Source organism: Staurois parvus, unplaced genomic scaffold (genome assembly GCF_062004578.1).
Source record: "Staurois parvus isolate SC_StPar_1 unplaced genomic scaffold, SC_StPar_1.0 ptg001136l, whole genome shotgun sequence".
Classification (NCBI taxonomy): Eukaryota; Metazoa; Chordata; class Amphibia; order Anura; family Ranidae; genus Staurois; species Staurois parvus.
Window position 1 is genome coordinate 545,043 of NW_028318932.1, and position 14,902 is coordinate 559,944.

Consider the following 14,902-nt stretch of genomic DNA (forward strand, 5'->3'; position numbering starts at 1 on the left):
GGACACAGGGGACCCATGATCCCCTATTGCCCGGGGGCCCCATGAGTTGTCAGTCCACCCCTGGTCGGATTGGTTGCTATTGGTTAGTGCACTTTGCCTTGCTGAATATTTCTACATTGCAGTGACCCTGGTAAGCCGCCATGTTTTGCTCACAAATTTGAGTCATATTAACCTACTTTTCCTGAGTCATGTAACAGATGACATCACTACTGTCCAACTATGACATCACCACTACCCAGTTCAGGGACCCACCAACTGATGAATCACACGTTACTCTCCGTTCTCATTGGTGCTCATCTTATTTTAACTATTTAAACTGACATGGCACATACTTTAAAATTAGATGCTGGCTGCGGCTGGAGTCTGATGAGGGCTTTAGCTGGGGGTAAATTTAAGATTAAATAATCACTGTGTGCAAAAATCATATTGCAATATAGGAGTTACAGGGTCACCCCAGGGTCCCTGGAGTGAAATGGGGGTGAAATCCAGCTGTGAAGGGGTTAAGGAGTACCTTCTGGGTTCCTATAATCAAGTGTGGGTGGAGTCTGATACTTTCTAAGTGAAGGGGGACCTTGAATGAAGTTTGGATGGAGTCCAGAAGTGAAGAGGTTAGGGAGTACCCCCAGGGTCCCTGGAATCACTTACAGGAATTGGACAGTGAAGGAGTTAATATGTCCACCAGTGGTTTCAGGAATGGAGTCTGGCAGTGAAGTACTTAGAGAATCCACCTGGGTCCCTGGAATAAAGTGTGGGTAGAGTACAGGAGCAAATAGGTCCTTGGAATCAAGTGTAGGTATAGTCCAGTAGTGAATGGATCCATGAAATGAAGTGTGGGTGGAGTCTGGCAGTTAGGAGCATTATAGGGTCCGTAGAATGAGTTGTATGTGGAGTCCAGCTGTAAGGGATCTCTGGAATGAAGTGTGGCTGGAGTGCAGCAGTGAAGGGGCTATAAAGTCCACACGGGGTATCTGGAGTGAAGTGTGGGTGGAGTCTGGCAGTAAAGAGGTCAGGAAGTACCCTTGGGGTCCCTAGAATGAAGTGTTTGCTGGAATCTGACAAAAAAGGGATCCCTGGAATAATGTGTGGGTGAACTCTTGTTTTTAGGGGTCCTGAGATTAAGTGTAGGTCAAGTCGAACAAGAGAGGGATTCCTGGAAATGATGATGGAATGCGGCAGTGAAAGGGTTTCCTGGAAAGGGGTTGAGCAATGAAGAAATCACTGGAATGCAATCTGACAGTGAAGGGGTCCCTAGAATGAATGAAGTGTGGGTGGAGTTTTGCAGTTAGGGGTTACTAAGTACTCCAAGGGGCCCTACGATGATTGCCAGCAGTGACTGAGACTATGTTAACCTGACAAGGAGCATTTGAGTCGTTTTGTGGTACGGACTCTTGTTTTGCTGCAGACAAGCGTTTTAAATTTAGGGATTATCTTGCTTCAAGAAGCATGTATCCTGCTAATTCACCGAACCTCACAACTGGTGGAGGATGTGGGCAGGCTCTGGAAAAAAAAACAACCTGACATTTAAAGTGACAATACCCTCCTTTTGACCTAGAAATGGAGAAAATATTAAAGCAATTGCTAATGCCTAGTGTGGCAAATCAGCAGGTTAATGTGGAACAAAGTCTGGTCAATGTAGTACTCAAAAAGTATGGAGGCACAGGAACACAGGCACTCAACTAACACCCATGGGAAGACCACAGCAGCGCAAGTAAAGACTCTGAGTATACTTTTTCAACATCGCAAGTCAACGGTTGTTGTCCTGGGCCACCACCAGAACAAGTCATTTTTTACAGTCGACTGGTTGTACTTTCCTTAGATGAAAGAAATACTGTAAACCTTGTCCCATCTGCTAGTTAACAGCTCCGGTGTCCGCAGCCCATTGGTGCCCCTGCTTATAACTGAAGTTCCATTTAAATGTATAGCAATGGATTTTATAGGCCACTACAAATTGGTGATCCTTGATTATGCCACACAATCCCCTGAATCTTTTCCTTTGTGGAATACCTAATTCCAAATGACTACAAAATAAATATTCCAAAAGTTTATTGAACAGGCTTTTCCAAAGAAATTCTTACCAACCAGGGCACTCCATTCATGTCGAAGATTTTGGCAGATGTGTGCAAGCTGTTTCAGATTAAGCAGCTGCACACATCTGTCTACCATTGGCAGGCGGATGGCCTGGTGGAACACTTTAACAAGACCCTAAAAGCCACACTTGAGTGGGTGCTACAAAAGGATACGAAAGATTGGGACTGCCTTTTGCTGGCATTCCTGTTTGCCATACGTTTGGTGACTCAGGCCTCCTCGGGGTTCTCACCTTTTGAATTTTTATGTGGATGGAGACAGTGGGCATTGCTTGAATTAGTGAAAGAAAAATGAGTTCAGTCCTCACCAGAGTGTTCTAGAATATGTTAGCCAAATGCAAGTAAGAATCACAATTGTGACAATGAAAATTCCCTGGGAGGCTGGCTGAAGTAGGGCATTGAACCAAATGCGATATCTCCTGTGCTCCGGGACCCAGACCGGTGGTAAGTAGATGGAATCAGACTCCAAAAAAGCAAGGAGGGGACCACCAAAATAGTTAAGGTCGTGCAGCTCCACATCAAGGCTGGGGAAGCCCAAACAGAACTGTGAGGAAGAACAAAAAAGAAAAAAGAAAAAAGAAGCGCACCAACCTTGCGCATTACCTCAGTAACCAAAATTTATTAAATAAAAGAATGGTACTCACAAACAGCGAATAAAAACAGGCATGTCAGTCCTCAAAGGGACTTTAAAGGCAAGATGCAAATGCGAATCCCATCATGGAGGAAGCCACTCAGTACAGCTGACGCGTTTCGAAGGACAAGCCTTCTTCCTCAGAGCTCTGAGGACTGACATGCCTGTTTTTATTCGCTGTTTGTGAGTACCATTCTTTTATTTAATAAATTTTGGTTACTGAGGTAATGCGCAAGGTTGGTGCGCTTCTTTTTTCTTTCTTGTTCTTCCTTGAAGTAGGGCATTTCCAGGTGGCAGGCCAAGTGGCAGTACTGAATCTCACAGAGGAAAGCAAGTTTCTGGCTAGGTGTCAAGGCCTATGTAAAACTGTGGCTAAAGTGGGGGATTTGAATTTTAAAGTTCACCGACCAGGCCAAAGGAACCCATATCATCTCTATCACATAAAAGTGTTGAAGCCCTGGAAAGACAGGAAACTGATGACTTTCCTGGTGGATGCAAGGCTGGAGCCTCAAGTCATCGTGGACAGCATTTAGGTGGCAAGTACACTTTCAAAAGCCCAAACCCAGGACGCAAAATAATTTCTTCAAAGTAACAAAGTTAACTTTTTCAGGCACACATGGGCTTGGTGATGTTGTTGAGCATGATATCATTACTGAGCCTGGTGTCAAGGTTTGTGTCCGACCTTACTGCATCCCAGATGCTCAGAAGAAGGCTGTCTTGGATGAGGTGAAGAAGATGTTTGTGCTGAGAATAACTGAGAAATCACAGAGTGAATGGTCAAGGCCAGCCATGTTGGTTCAGGTTCAATGGCACTCTGCAGTTCTGCATTAATTTCTTGAAGCTTGATGTAGTTTCAAAATGTGATGCCTATCCCATACCCTATGTGGTTGAGCTCATTGAAAAACTAGGCCATGCTTATGTTAGGATTTCAAGTCCTGAGCTACTAGCCAGGCCTTAGAGTTACTCGCCACCAACAAACACACACAAACAGAGACACCTGTACACACACACACAGACATGTATATACACATACACAGAAACATGTACACACACACATACAGACAGACACATGTATACACACACAGGCACGTACAGACATGCATACACACAGATACATGTACATACACAGAAATACACACACACACAGACACATGTACATACACACAGACACATGTACATTCACACAGACACATGCGCACACACACACATGTACATGCACGCTGACACATGTACAGATACGCACAGACACATGTACAATTGTACACCCCCCCCCCCGAAAAAAAAGTTGCAGTACTTCGTTGTTCACTCACAGATCCAGGTACTGCACTCTAGGGGGAGGAAGAGAGCACAGCACACACTCCTTGCTTTGCTTTCACTGCGCTCAGCTATTGAGCACTCTCACGGCTCCCAGTGCCAATGACAGATCCGGCCTGAGCTCCGAGCCTGCTCAGCAAGACGGCCCTGGGGGACACACTCGCCCCCACCATAATTTCCACTCGCCATTGGCGAGCAGGCGAGTGGAAATTTCAAGCCCTCTGTTAGGTCATGTCCCAACAGATGATGGATAGACCGTTACAACTTCATCAGAAATATACCTGAGTGTATCTAGATAACATTTTCATTTTCAGAAGAGACTGGAAATCCTATTTGCCCAAAGTCAAGGTAAGCCATAGATGGGTCGAAATTTGATGTACCTATGGACAGGCTGGTTGTACAGAAGTCAATCTTTCAGTCGACTTCTGTAAAGCCAGTCTGTAGAAAATATTTTCTCGATCAGTGCCGCTGCCTATAGCCAGCGGTGCTGTTGAGTATATTCTGACAGCGGGGCAGCTTCCCCTCTGTTAGAATACAATAGCTCAGTGGGACAGATTCCCTCTTCCACTTCGAATGTGTGCATGCGGGAAATGATTCATTTTCTTTCATTCAACCTGCTGAATGAAAACAATCATGTATGGCCAGCCTTAGATTGCTTGAGTAAAGAACGATTTACCATGAACCCTGAAAAATGTGCCTTTGAAATGGAGGAAGTACCTTGAAGTATGTTAAAGCCACAAATCAGCAAGGTAGAGGTTATACATTCCTGGCCCTATCCCCTCACCAAAAGCAGGTGGGTGCGTTTCTAGGCATAGTGGGGTACCACAGATGGTTTGTGCCCAATTTTGCTAACCTGCTGGCTCCAGTGACCAATGTAAGTGTTGGAAGTCATTCATGGTGGAGTGAAATGTGGATGCTGAAAAGGCCATCCTGGCGCTCAAGTCTGCACTGTGCTAACAACCCATCCTGATAGCTCCTGATTTCCCCAAAAATTTGTTGTTCAGATGAGTGTGTCTAATATAGGACTCAAAAGTCATCCATGAATAGAAGCATCCTGTGGTCTATTTCATCCAGAAATGAACTACTGCTGAGAAAAACTATGCTATGGCAGAATAAGAAGGTTTAGTGGGTCTTTGAATTGTTTCAGTGTTACCTCTTAGGAAGTTCAGGCGTACCCTTGACCATGCTCCTTTGATGTAGATGCAACAAGGTAAGGGGGCAAACAGCAGGATAACCCCAATGTTTCCCGGAGCTCCAGGAATTCAGGCTTGTGGTGGAGCATAATATCATTAAACTTTATCTTTCCCGAGTCCATTGTCTTGGCTCTACTGCTGCCTCCACCTCCTATCCAGTCAAAAGGCACGTGTCCTGGATGGAAGGTATATATCTCCTTACATTGTACATGGTGCTGTGATGGGCTCATTAAGAGAAACAGCAGGGGTTAATGAAAGAGAGGGCTGATAAGGAGTTAGAGCTGTGACAGTGAGTGATGGGGGGACTACTGATTTCTCCCCAGAGTGCAGTCTGGTAGTGAAAGGCCCTCCAAAATGGAACCTAGCAGTGAAGAGGTTACCAGAATGAAGTGTGGCAGTGAAGGGGACCCTAGAATGAAGTGTGGCAGTGAAGGGGACCTTAGAATGAAGGGTGGCAGTGAAGGGGTCCCTGGAATGAAGTGTGGCAGTGAAGGGGTCCCTGGAATGCAGTCTGGCAGTGAAGAGGTCACTGGAATGGAGTCTGGCAGTGAAGGGCTACTAGAATGGAGTTTGGCAGTGAAGGGGTACTGGAATGGAATCTGGCAGTGAAGGGGTACTAGAATGGAGTTTGGCAGTGAAGGGGTACTGGAATGGAATCTGGCAGTGAAGGGGTACTGGAATGGAATCTGGCAGTGAAGGAGTACTGGAATGGATTCTGGCAGTGAAGGGGTACTGGAATGGAGTCTGGCAGTGAAGGGGTACTGGAATGGAGTCTGGCAGTGAAGCGGTACTGGAATGGAGTCTGGCAGTGAGGGGTACTGGAATGGAGTCTGGCAGTGAAGCGGTACTGGAATGGAGTCTGGCAGTGAGGGGTACTGGAATGGAGTCTGGCAGTGAGGAGTACTGAAATTGAATCTGGCAGTGAAGGGTACTGGAATGGAATCTGGCAGTGAAGGGGTACTGGAGTGGAGTCTGGCAGTGAGGGGTACTGGAATGGAGTCTGGCAGTGAAGGGGTGCTAGAATGGAGTCTGGCAGTGAATGGGTACTGGAGTGGAGTCTGGCAGTGAGCGGTACTGGAATGGAGTCTGGCAGTGAAGGGGTGATAAAATGGAGTCTGGCATTGAAGGGGTAATAGAATGGAGTCTGGCAGTGAAAGGGTACTGGAGTGGAGTCTGTCAGTGAGGGGTACTGAAATGGAGTCTGGCAGTGAGGGGTACAGGAATGGAGTCTGGCAGTGAGGGGTACTGGAGTGGAGTCTGGCAGTGAAGGGGTACTAGAATGGAGTCTGGCAGTGAAGGGGTACTGGAGTGGAGTCTGGCAGTGAAGGGGTACTGGAATGGAGTCTGGCAGTGAGGGGTACTAGAGTGGAGTCTGGCAGTGAAGGGGTACTAGAATGGAGTCTGGCAGTGAGGGGTACTGGAGTGGAGTCTGGCAGTGAAGGGGTACTAGAATGGAGTCTGGCAGTGAAGGGGTACTAGAATGGAGTCTGGCAGTGAAGGGGTACTAGAATGGAGTCTGGCAGTGAAGGGGTACTGGAGTGGAGTCTGGCAGTGAAGGGGTACTAGAATGGAGTCTGGCAGTGAAGGGGTACTAAAATGAAGTCTGGCAGTGAAGGGGTACTAGAATGGAGTCTGGCAGTGAAGGGGTACTGAAATGAAGTCTGGCAGTGAAGGGGTAATAGAATGGAGTCTGGCAGTGAAGGGGTACTGGAGTGGAGTCTGGCAGTGAAGGGGTACTAGAATGGAGTCTGGCAGTGAAGGGGTACTAGAATGGAGTCTGGCAGTGAAGGGATACTGGAGTGGAGTCTGGGAGTAAAGGGGTAATAGAATGGAGTCTGGCAGTGAAGGGGTACTGGAGTGGAGTCTGGCAGTGAAGGGGTACTAGAATGGAGTCTGGCAGTGAAGGGGTACTAGAATGGAGTCTGGCAGTGAAGGGGTAATAGAATGGAGTCTGGCAGTGAAGGGGTACTAGAATGGAGTCTGGCAGTGAAGGGGTACTGGAGTGGAGTCTGGCAGTGAAGGGGTACTAGAATGGAGTCTGGCAGTGAAGGGGTACTAGAATGGAGTCTGGCAGTGAAGGGGTAATAGAATGGAGTCTGGCAGTGAAGGGGTACTAGAATGGAGTCTGGCAGTGAAGGGGTACTAGAATGGAGTCTGGCAGTGAAGGGATGAGCATTCCTCCAGGGATGGAGATTGGCTCAGTGCTGCCCTCCTGGGGTGTAGTTGGGAATGACTCTGTATATAAGGACAGTGCGGAGCCCCAGCTGGCACTCGCAGATGATGATGGCACACAAGCAGCAGCCTCTCTACCTGCACCTGGCTGAGCTCACCGCATCCCAATTCCTGGACATCTGGAAGCACTATGACTCTGACGGTGAGTGCTGCTCCACCCTAAACTCTGAGATCCATACTGATCAGCTATCCAAGTCGACACTGAGCCTCTGCTCCACCTTAAACACTAAGATCCATACTTTCCTATACTGATCACCCGTTCCAGTGGACAATGAACTTCTGCTCCACCTCAATCTGAAATCCATGCTAACCCATTCCGATCACTTGTTCCAGCTGACACCAAGCCTCTGCTCCACTCTAATCTGAGATCCATACTATCCTATACTGACCACCTGTTCCAGCTGACACTGAGCATCTGTTCCACCCTTATCTGAGATCCATGCTGTATCATACTAACCCCCTGTTCCCGCTGACTCAACCTCTGTTCCACCCTAATCTGAGATCCATAGCATTTCCTACTGATTCCAGCCATCACTGAGCCTCTGCTCCACCCTAATCTAAGAAATACATACAATACCTCTCAACTTACTAAGATGGAGAAGAGGGACCCCTTTTAGGTCATATGGACTGAAGCATAAAACAACTTGCCCCTCCCCCCACACAATCCTTTATTACAAGTCTCATACTGCAACAATGCAACGGATGAAATATGAGCATACACAGCCCCACACATCCCGTCCTCTGTAGGGGAAGGATGGATGGAGATTTGGATGAGGGACAATCAAAGTTCTGCCATAATCCAGGAACATCAATTCCACCAAAACAAATTCTCCACCTAGAACGGAACTTACCATTAGAACCATCTAAACATGAAAAGGATAGACATAACTCCAACTAATATACAGGTAACCCCCCCCCCCCACCCCCACTATATACTATGCAGGTCATCTAACCTCTCTGTGTATAACACACTCTAATTTTCCTGTATATATCAAGCATGCTATCCCTGCATAAAACAATTCCCTATATATAACACTCACAGCTGTCCCTGTATACAAGACACTCTGCCGTCCCTGTATATAACACTCTGCCGTCCCTGTATATAACACTCTGCCGTCCCTGTATATAACACTCTGCTGTCACTGTATATAACACTCACTGCCGTCCCTGTATATAACACTCACTGCTGTCCCTATATTTAACACTCTGCTGTCACTGTATATAACACTCACTGCCGTCCCTGTATATAACACTCACTGCTGTCCCTGTATATAACACTCACTGCCGTCCCTGTATATAACACTCACTGCCGTCCCTGTATATAACACTCACTGCTGTCCCTATATTTAACACTCTGCCGTCACTGTATATAACACTCACTGCCGTCCCTGTATATAACACTCACTGCCGTCCCTGTATATAACACTCACTGCCGTCCCTGTATATAACACTCACTGCCATCCCTGTATATAACACTCACTGCCGTCCCTGTATATAACACTCACTGCCGTCCCTGTATATAACACTCACTGCCGTCCCTGTATAGAACACTCACTGCCATCCCTGTATATAACACTCTGCTGTCACTGTATATAACACTCACTGCCGTCCCTGTATATAACACTCTGCTGTCACTGTATATAACACTCACTGCCGTCCCTGTATATAACACTCACTGCCATCCCTGTATATAACACTCACTGCCGTCCCTGTATATAACACTCACTGCCGTCCCTGTATATAACACTCACTGCCGTCCCTGTATATAACACTCACTGCCATCCCTGTATATAACACTCACTGCCATCCCTGTATATAACACTCTGCCGTCCCTGTATATAACACTCACTGCCGTCCCTGTATATAACACTCACTGCCGTCCCTGTATATAACACTCACTGCCATCCCTGTATATAACACTCACTGCCATCCCTGTATAGAACACACTGCTCTCCCTGTATATGTTTAATGTTAAATAGTAACTCTGTGCATTACCTAATCCAGACGTCTGCATTCCATATGTTACTCCTGACCCCTGCATTCTGTGTCACTTACTCCTGACCCTTACGCGTTGTATATTGCTTACTCTTGACCCTTGCACTTTTTTTCATTACTTGCTCCTCACACCTGCACTCTCTGTACTCCTGCAGTCTGTGTTATTTACTCTTGACCCATGCACCTTCGGTGGTACTTACTCCTGATTCCTTTACTCTGTGTGTTACTTATTCCTGACCCCTTTACTGTGTGTGTTACCTATTCCTAACCCCGGCACTCTGTGTACTTCTGACCCCCTGAACTCTGAGCTTTACTTACTCCTGACCCCTGCACCTTGTATATTTCTTACTTCTGACCCCTGCACTATGTGTGTTACTCCTGACCCCTGTACTCTGTGTACTCCTGACTCCTGCACTCTGAGATTTACACACTCCTGACCCCTGAACTCTGTCATTTACTCCTCACCTCTGCACACTGTTACTTGTAACCCCTGCAGTCTGTGCATTTCTTACTTCGGATTCTTATGCTTTGTGAGTTACTCCTGACTACTGCATTCTGTGCATAATTACTCCTGACCCCTTCAAGCTGTGCACTCCTTACCCTGACCCCGACCCTCTGAGTACTCATCACTTCTGCACGGTGTGCTTTCCTACTCCTGACACCTGCACTCTGCACTCATTGAGGACTACAAGCTGACCAATTCTGCATCAGCCTGGGAGGGTTGGGGGTCTCTGCATACAGTCAGGGCACAGCAACAGAATACACTTGTTACCAGAACACAGAGCCAGAGAACAGTCAGAGCACATAGAGCACACAGTCAGAATACACAGTTAAAGCACGTAGAGTACACAGACTGCACAGAGAACACGGAACACACAACCGGAGTACACAGTTGGGGTAGACTAAGAACACAGAGCATATAGTCAGAGCACACAGAGAACATATAGCACACAGTCAGAGTCAGGGGCGGACTGACCATATGGAAACTCTGGCACTGCCCGGGGTCAGTAGGGGGCCCCATGAGATGCCCCTGGTACCTTTTTCATAGGCTTTTTTAGTTTGGGCAAGGATACAGGGGCCCCATGATCCCCTATTGCCCAGGGGCCCCATGAGTTGTCAGTCCGCCCCTGGTCAGAGTACACAATCCGAGCACACAGTCAAAGCGTGCATAGTACACCAAAGCACAGAGCCGCGACCCAGTCCGAGCACAGAGCCGCGACCCAGTCTGAGCACACAGTCAAAGCGTGCATAGTACACCAAAACGCACAGCCACGACCCAGTCCGAGCGCACAGCCACGACCCAGTCCGAGCGCACAGCCACGACCCAGTCCGAGCACACAGCCATGACCCAGTCCGAGCACAGAGCCGTGACCCAGTCCGAGCGCAGAGCCGCGACCCAGTCCGAGCACACAGTCAAAGCGTGCATAGTACACCAAAACGCACAGCCACGACCCAGTCCGAGCGCACAGCCACGACCCAGTCCGAGCGCACAGCCACGACCCAGTCCGAGCGCACAGCCACGACCCAGTCCGAGCGCACAGCCACGACCCAGTCCGAGCGCACAGCCACGACCCAGCCCGAGCACACAGCCACGACCCAGTCCGAGCGCACAGCCAAAGCGTGCATAGTACACCAAAACGCACAGCCACGACCCAGCCCGAGCGCACAGCCACGACCCAGCCCGAGCACACAGCCACGACCCAGCCCGAGCGCACAGCCACGACCCAGCCCGAGCGCACAGCCACGACCCAGCCCGAGCGCACAGCCACGACCCAGCCCGAGCCCACAGCCACGACCCAGCCCGAGCCCACAGCCACGACCCAGCCCGAGCCCACAGCCACGACCCAGCCCGAGCACACAGCCACGACCCAATCTGAGCACACAGTCAAAGCGTGCATAGTACACCAAAACACACAGCCATGACCCAGTCCGAGCACACAGTCAAAGCGTGCATAGTACACCAAAACACACAGCCACGACGCGGTCCAAGCACAGAGCCACGACCCGGTCCGGGCGCACAGAGCCACGACCCAGTCCAGGCACACAGAGAACACACAAATACTATATATCACATATTTATGTTGTAGTAAGGAGGAGGGTGGTGGCCACACTGTGGAATTTTCATTTCTGCTCCTAACATTGCGCTGACATTTTTCTTACATGTAATGTTGTGATGTCCACATTTGGAGATTCACGTGTTTTATGCCAGCAAGGTGGCCACTAATTTTTGATGATCCAAGTTCTAACATGGCCATATCGCTGAGAATTCATTGTATTGCCATCTCTACAGCAAACACCCTCCATGTGTGGTCTTATAGCATAGAGCTGTGTGACTTTTTTTTAGCAGCCACAATAATATAGTGGTTGATTTACTAAAACTGGAGAGGGAAAAGTTTAGCACTCTCTTGTTTTAGTAAATCAAGCCCATAGTGTCAGCCCCCCCCCCCCCCCATGTTTCTGAAGATAAGAGCATTACACTAAAGTATTATATGGGGGTCCCATTGGTAATAGGGATGGGCTCAGGGCTACCATGGGTTTTGCAAATCCTTTGGGTTTGACATTTGTGGTCCTGGTGGATTTATGTGCAGATTTGCCTGGAAGAATGTTTTTTTTTTTTTTTTTTTTTAACCATAACGTTCTGCACGGCCCGTGAACCATGACCAGCAGACCTGGAGGGGCCAACGAGCAGCCATTGTGTCATTGAATTAGAAGCTGTTGCAAGAAAACCATAGGGAGAGTTGGTTAGGAAGCTGTACTTTAAAACGTATATAAACCCAACATTTCAGATTCCTTTGTGCCTGCTGTACCATGTATTTGTATGAAAAAGTCTCCTGTTCTCTTTATATTGCTTCATTTGTGTTAAATCCCTGGTATTCCTGCCACTCCCTCTGCTTTCCTATTAAAAACTGACCATACTAGGCAGGAGAGCACACCATAGTCTGTTTTCTAGTTGTGCAGGGAACTCAGCCTACTCCCCTCCAATGATCAGACTTCCACAGCCTTTCACCGGGAAGTTCAGTGTACTGCTGTCTCTCCTCCCCCAGCTCTCTGTTCTCACTTATAAAATAGGGAATAAAGGTATTTATAATGAGTGGCTTTTTTTTTTAATATCTGTACACATATGGTTTGCCTTTCTTTTCTATTTTAAACTGAATGCATTCCTTTACAAGGTGAGGGTTTACATATACTTTAATTCTGATTGCTAGTTCTTTGAGCAATCAACCCCTTTACTACATTTTTCCTTCTTGGGGGAGCTTTTTACTCTTAATTTTACAGGTAGAATCACCTACCTAAGGGATCCCAGCATGTGGGGGAGTGGGGTGATAAACAGGATCCCGGTGACCATGGCTGGTTTCCAGCTCCCACCAACCTCTTCCCTTGTCTGGTCTGCTGAGGAAAAGACAGCAAGGCACACTGCAGGCACAGGGGCCCCAGGGAGCACGGGGGCCCCTCACCAGAGAGCCTCACTAATTCCTCATGAGTGAACTGAGAAAACAACACCTGAGCTAACAGCTGTGTCCTCTTTGGCACCAGCCAACACACCTTCTCCATCCCATATGCAGCTTCTTTTCAGCCTTTATACCAAATCTACTCTACCCTACATACAGCCTCTACATACCTACCCTACATACAACCTCTACATACCAACCCTACTCTACCCTACATACAGCCTCTACATACCAACCCTACTCTACCCTACATACAGCCTCTACATACCAACCCTACTCTACTCTACATACAGCCTCTACATATCATATCATCCCTACTCTACTCTATATACAGCCTCTACATACCAACCCTACTTTACTCTATATACAGCCTCTACATACCAACCCTACTCTACCCTACATACAGCCTCTACATACCAACCCTACTCTACCCTACATACAGCCTCTACATACCAACCCTACTCTACATACAGCCTCTACATACCAACCCTACTCTACCCTACATACAGCCTCTACATACCAACCCTACCCTACTCTACTCTACATACAGCCTCTACATATCATCCCTACTCTACTCTATATACAGCCTCTACATACAAACCCTACTCTATATACAGCCTCTACATACCAACCCTACTCTACTCTATATACAGCCTCTACATACCAACCCTACTCTACATACAGCCTCTACATATCATCCCTACTCTACTCTATATACAACTTCTACATACCAACCCTACTCTACTCTATATACAGCCTCTACATACCAACCCTACTCTACTCTGCATAAAGCCTCTACATACCAACCTTGCTCTACTCTGCATACAACCTCTACATACCAACCCTACTCTTCTCTGCATACAGCCTCTACATACCAATCCTACTCTGCTCTGCATACAGCCTCTACATACCAACCCTACTCTGCTCTGCATACAGCCTCTACATACCAACCCTACTCTGCATACAGCCTCTACATACCAACCCTACTCTACTCTGCATACAGCCTCTACATACCAACCCTACTCTACTCTACATACCAACCCTACTCTACTCTGCATACAGCCTCTGCATACCAACCCTACTCTACTCTGCATACCAACCCTACTCTACTCTACGTACCAACCCTACTCTACTCTAAATACAGCCTCTGCATACCAACCCTACTCTACTCTACATACCAACCCTACTCTACTCTACATACCAACCCTACTCTACATTCAGCCTCTACATACCAACCCTACTCTACTCTACATACCAACCCTACTCTACTCTACATACAGCCTCTACATACCAACCCTACTCTACTCTACATACCAACCCTACTCTACTCTACATAGCATCCCTACTCTACTCTACATACAGCCTCTGCATACCAACCCTACTCTACTCTACTCTACATAGCATCCCTACTCTACATACCAACCCTACTCCATCCTGTGTAACACCTCTACCCTGTGTGCTATTTCTACTCCACCCTCTGCATCATTTTTACTCCACCCGATATTTAGCCCATATTCCCCTTTTTGTATCATCCATACTCCACCCTACGTAGCAATTCTACTGCACCCAGCACCTCTGTTTCACCATATGTATTATCACTACTCCACCCTGCATACCATCTCTACCCAAACCTATATACCACATCCACTCTTCTGTGTATACCAACTCTACTCATGTCATGTATACAATCTCTGCTCCACCCCGTATACAATCTTCAATCCACCATGAATACCACCTCAACTCTACCTTTCCCTCAATATAAACTCTACATCATCCTGTATTCAATCTCTACTCCACCCTGTATACACTGTCTTATAAACCATTTCTACTCCATCACTGTGTAGCACCTCCACTCCAACCTGTGTACTCTCTCTGCTTCACTCCATGTATCACCTTTACTTGACCCACACTACATCTCCACTCCAACCTGTGTACCACTTCTTCAACTTACCATCTCCTCTCCATCCCATGTATCACTTATACTCCACCTATATTACCACTTTG

At 47.4% G+C, this 14,902-nt stretch overlaps 1 protein-coding gene across 1 annotated transcript in view; it reads left to right on the forward strand.

The window, feature by feature from the left end:
* The first annotated feature begins 7,478 nt into the window (after window positions 1–7,478).
* CALB2 (calbindin 2) overlaps window positions 7,479–14,902 on the forward strand; it is a 36,859-nt gene continuing 29,435 nt past the window's right edge. The window contains exon 1 of the mRNA XM_089659232.1: window positions 7,479–7,596. Coding sequence (XP_089515358.1) covers window positions 7,500–7,596 — 97 coding nt within the window. The 5' untranslated portion in view covers window positions 7,479–7,499. The remainder of the gene's footprint in view (window positions 7,597–14,902) is intronic.